General features: G+C 37.9%; 1 protein-coding gene across 1 annotated transcript; it reads right to left on the reverse strand.

Moving 5' to 3' along the window:
- Nucleotides 1–1,661: 1,661 nt before the first annotated feature.
- LOC142371179 (retinol dehydrogenase 8) lies at nt 1,662–4,976 on the reverse strand. The gene is made up of 7 exons (XM_075453790.1): nt 4,830–4,976; nt 3,496–3,638; nt 3,241–3,402; nt 2,982–3,161; nt 2,794–2,887; nt 2,478–2,661; nt 1,662–2,342 (listed from the first exon to the last, which is right to left on the reverse strand). The coding sequence occupies exons 2-7, from the start codon at nt 3,590–3,592 to the stop codon at nt 2,136–2,138; spliced, it is 924 nt and encodes a 307-aa protein (XP_075309905.1). The 5' UTR covers nt 3,593–3,638; nt 4,830–4,976; the 3' UTR covers nt 1,662–2,135.
- Nucleotides 4,977–5,522: the final 546 nt, after the last annotated feature.

The following is a 5,522-nucleotide window of genomic DNA, read 5'->3' on the forward strand; positions in this document are numbered from 1 at the left end:
GCCAAGGCTTGGTTTGATGTTTCAGTGGTCTTGATATTAGAGGAGTCATAGATATTTTCTATCATTATTCATTTCTGTGCTTTTTAAAACGTAGTTCAAAATCATTGTTCAGGGTCATTAAAGACCCTATCAACAGTTTGTCTTTCTACAGTCAAAAGATGTCAAATAAGTCACTTAAAATAAAAACTGTAGGTAACTACATTTTTGTGTCCTAATGTTCAGTAAAGGTTCATTTATATAATACTATTAGAAAAAAAGAGAAGGTTTAAAGTAGTATTTTTCTCTGGGCACATCTGTTAACTTCTGTGCATGTCTAAAAAGTTATTGTCACATTTTTAACCATCATTGGTTTGAGCCAATTCAAACTAAGACGCTTTTATGGTTCAAAATAACAAATGAAAAACAAAAAGAAATACAATTACCATTGAAAATTAAGAAAAGTCGTTTTATTTGCTCAATTAGGCTTTCAAGAGGAAGAAGAAGAGATGACAGCATTCACTTTTACAGTGATTCACAACAGTACCGGACGGGACTGGAACATGTATCTAAAGAGCATTGGTTGGCTCAGTGCTGAGTTTGCGCTCCGTTAATTCACTTATGGTTATAGTTTAGGAGGAAGAGCAGAAGGTAGGTGGTTAGAATCTCAGCTTCCAGCTTCCTACCACATGTCGAAGTGTCCTGGAGCAAGATACTGAACCGAATGTTACCTCTGATGCATCCATCTGTATGTAAATGTGTCTGATAGAGAAAAAGCGCTACGCAGCCTGTAGTTTCTAAGTGAATGGTGAGTGTGGCTTGTAGTGTAAAGGCACTGTGAAGGATCAACTTAAATAGAAAAGCTTCACATTAAAATGATTCTCTATCTCATCTCAGGAAAAACAGTGATTATGAATAAAACTTGAAATGCCTTTTTGTCTTTGTCATGTCAAATGTCTGCAGTTTTTGGAAACAAATTGTAGACAGATAAACTTCTTATCCTAATTCTTAGAATGAGAAATGTTTTGAGGATCGAAAAAGAAGATTTAAAGTTCAATGCCCTTTATTGCTGCTTTTCAATGAGTTTAGTTAGGTAGCTTCAAAGGTGAAGGAGCTGGTGAGTCTAATAACCAGTTTCTAAAATACAGTCGGCAGGATGGGTGTCAATACCATCAGTATCAGCGGAGTTTAATCAGTGCTGTGTATAATTAGCTGAATTCTTTATCTTCGTGGTGATAAAGCATCCCTCACCTCTTTATTGTAGAGCATATAATCTTATATAAGGAGCTGCAAGAGGATAAATAACACCAGACTGTTATCCAGGAAAGCGTGAAATGGTGCACCTCTCTTAAATTAACGTTTAAGCGGCATTCAACAGTAACAAAGTTTATGAGCTTCACCTAAGAGATCATTAAATGTAACCTTTTATAGTTTGAGTTGTCAGAAATACAATTTCCAAGTGCAGATTTTTGGATATTTTTGTGTGGGACATTCACCGAGTAAACATGATGTTCAGAGGTTTTGTACATTTGACAAATACCTGTACTGTTATTCTGGAGAGGGTGTGTGGATGCAATAGTGTAAAGACACAAAATGTCTTTACCCATGGGACAATTTAACACACAATGCTGGAATTAGGTGGGTGGATCTTAAAAGATATGAACACTATTTGAAAGTCATCGCAGTGAAGAGTGAATGTAGATTTTTATTTTATTTTGTGATAAATTACACCACCTAATAATCTGTTTGTTACATATAGGGCATGGTACTAGAATCCCTTACAACAGTTTTTTTAATAAAATGTATCTAACACCATTGTAGTACATTAGATAATCTTTTTATCACATTGCTGTTGTTTCCCTGAAATTAAGAGTAAATCATGTAAACTTGTTACAACCAGTATAAGTTTAAACAAAAGATCTATCAAAGAGTAGGCAACAAAGTCCATAAATATTTGAAAATCCTTACAGAGAACTAATTACCATTTCTAGAGTTGCTGAATTGATAAAATTAGCCATTGCCATGTTCACTGCTCCTCAGCAAGAATTGTTATATTAAAAATGTTTTTTTTTTGTTTTGTTTTTTTAAAACAAGGAGTGCCCAGAAGTTGTAGCTGACACAATCAAACATTTCTATTCTGAGCAATAGCCAAACTTTCCTTATTTCCGTCCCCTCCTCTGCAGTATGCGTAGAACCCCAAGAGTGGCATTGAACACACTGTCGTGTTTAAAGATCATCTTATAGAAAGTGTCCAGAGGCAGTCTGCCTGTCGGGTCGGCATGCTTCAGTGCAGTCATGGGCATGTACAGGCGGTTGGTCTGGTGGCGCAGAGGAGGCTCCTTGGCTACGATCACTTTATGTGTTTGCTAAATATATATATAAAAAAAAAGAAAACAAAGTCAAACCAGAAGTAGTTTCCTCATTATACCTTTTCACTGACACAAGACAGTTTTCTGAGAGACCTTTTAAACTAAAATGTCATCAAAATGTTTGCCACTTACCTCAGCCACTTCCTCTGGTGTCTGACCTAATGAGGCGAAGACCTTTTTAGAGTATGGCAGGTAAATTTCACGGAAGATCCGTGCAGTCTCCTCATCAGTCTCTGACAGATCCATCTTCTCAGCGTCTTCATACACTTTCTTTTCAAACTCTGTTACCACGGGACCAGGTTCCACTAAAGTGGTCCTTATGACAGAGATAGAAAACATAAATCTAGGACCGGTGTTCCATTGCAGACGTAAAGCTGTAAAAATCTTACCAATGTAGGCTTACTGATAACTCAAGTTTTACTTAAGTTTTTTCAGGATATGTAATCACTTGATGTTAAACTTCATTGCTTGCACCGCCAGACTTTCACAAAATCCTTCCACAGCAAATTTGGAGGCGGAGTAGACATCGTTGAACAGGAGTCCTGTGTGGAAACATTAGGAGATGTTTTAGCTCTCTTTGAGCTCTCCTTTAATTGTTAGCACCATCTTGGATGTCACCAAAATAAATAAGCATACCTTGTATTCCCATGACACTGCTCATCACCACGATATGGCCACTCTTCCGCTGCTTCATGTCAGGTAGCACCTCTTTCACCAGTCGTGCCAGGCCAAAGAAGTTGGTGTCAAAGACCTCCTTCATGGCAGTGATACTTTGGCATTCCAGTGGCCCAATCATGCCAACACCAGCATTGCTCACTACAGTGACATAATGTTCTGTTAACAATATGTACTTGCAAAAAATATGGCATGTCTATGCGACAAAGAGAAGACAGACCCAGGACATCCACTTGTCTGTTTGGCAGGCTGTTGACACACTCTTTGATGGAGGCTTCACAGCAGGCATCCAACTCTTTGATTTCCAGGGTTTTATGTAATGAGTCGCCTGCTGCTTTCTCCAAAGGCTCCCGTTTCCCAAGATCCCTCATTGTGGCAACCACTTTATCAGGCGAATGAACACACATGACGTCAGTATTGTCAGTCACTCCTATCCTCTAATTTTTTAGTTGAGTCAGAAGAGTGAATGGCTGACCTTTAAAGCGTCTGAGCTCATCCTTGGCCAGCCGTACAGCCACAGCCAAGCCAATGCCAGAAGAGCACCCAGTCACCAGCACCCTTCTAGTTCCCATCCTAGCTCACCTTTGAACGCAAGGCTCAGTTGGTCCCTGAAGATAACTGACAATTCAAATGATGTAATTCAATATTATGTAACTGTAATATCATCGTACAGTTAAGATGATATGTTGTAAAAAGGTATAATATGTCAATTTTTGGCTAAATCATCAACAACAAACATATTCTTTTTTTTCCCCAGTGACTGCTTGCAATTTTTACTAATTAAATCCCATTTTGTAAGAGGTGATACTTCAACAGGTAGACATCAGGGAGGCCAGAGTCAGTCTGTGTTTTTCTTGATTTGTTCCTTGTCTTTAATCTGATTTATGTGTGATGGAATGTTAAACTGCTTATACTGTAGCTACAGCCAAATGCCAAGTTCTTAAAACAGCACGTGCCTTCAGGATAAGTACATATTAAAGAGGCAGTATCATAATAACAATGCTGAAAAGCTATTCCCATACCAATCAGTGTGCCATATAATGAGTGTTAACTTCATTAAGATAAGCAATATGGAAGGATGAACCTACAAAATAACAGAAAAAAATACTATTTCAAATAGACCCTGTATATTAACTGTAGGGATCACATCTATAAAATATCACAATGTAGAAAAACACTGTTGAAAACAAAATGTATGCATTTAGCTTTTCTTCAGTATGCATTTAGCTTTTCTTCAGTAAGACTGAAGTATCATTGGCAGAATCAAAAGCAATACAGACTGTCTCTTTCAGAATGATTGTTATTAATGAGCGTGTCGTTTCAATCACTAGGCTCAAGCCTTATTAAGGCAGCCCTGACTTGTGTAGCTGGGTTGAACTGTTTAATTTACATGAGTGGTTCATCTTTAGCCTTATTCATTCGAAAATTATTCGCATGTATTTCTTTACTTTTCTGTATAGAAATATATTTAATAGGTTGCAGAAATGTCCTTGTTTATAAGGCTAAAAACTCTTCACCTCGCTTTCAAACGATATAACAGACACTACCTCCATAGAGGTGGAGAAACTAAACGCTCTCCTAAGTGAAACATGTACAAGTGACATTATTTTTCTCTGAATAAGGGGGAAACACAGGAAAAGACGAGCGGAAGGTAATTTAAACGCGCTACTTTGATAGCGTATTTAAAAAAACGTACTAGGTGAATCACAGTGATACCAAGGTCACTATAAAACTGCGAACATATAAGTTAAGAGCCACACGAGGCCTGTAGGCTATATGTTCTTGTTTGTATTATTGCAGTATACCAACCTGCGGAGCGAGCAGAGCCTTCCTCTCTGCGGGGGAAATGGAAATAAAAATAGACTGTGGTGATCGGATCGATGGATTGGGGCAGCACACTGAGAGCAAACACGGCCAACTCTCTCACATCGGGACGCGCAGCTACAGAAACTCAGGGATTACTTAAATGGGTCAGGTCGGCTCAGTATGGGAGTTGTAGTTCTTTGAGTGACACTCAATTTAAAACCATAGGACATTTGGTGATGTTTGGGTTTTGTTGTTTTCGCTACTAATGCTGCCTAATTTTGACCTATAATGTGTCGTAATAAATTCTACTTTCTATAAATTCTAACTATTTTTATTTTTTTTAAAGACGCATAGACGACTGTAAGTTGTGCATTAATTAGTTTAGTAATTGCTCCTGGTAAGGTTAGATATATTTCAAATTAAGATGTGCGCGTCTTATCCATGTTGCATTAACCGCGATTCGTGAAAAACAACTCAGCAAGACAGCGTTTAACTAATTGTTGCAGTTCCTCACAATGACCACTGGAGGGCTCACTCATCATTCTAGGATTCATCAAAATTCACCTAGTTATCAAATAGTTGAAAATATGGCATGTTGAACTGTTTTAACTCAGCATGCAAGGTTAATTGGTAACTCTAAAGTCACAATAGGAGTGAGTGCGAGTGTCTTGGCCCTGTGATAGACCAGTTTCACAT

The sequence above is a fragment of the Odontesthes bonariensis genome, chromosome 21 (assembly GCF_027942865.1).
Source record: "Odontesthes bonariensis isolate fOdoBon6 chromosome 21, fOdoBon6.hap1, whole genome shotgun sequence".
Taxonomy (NCBI): Eukaryota; Metazoa; Chordata; class Actinopteri; order Atheriniformes; family Atherinopsidae; genus Odontesthes; species Odontesthes bonariensis.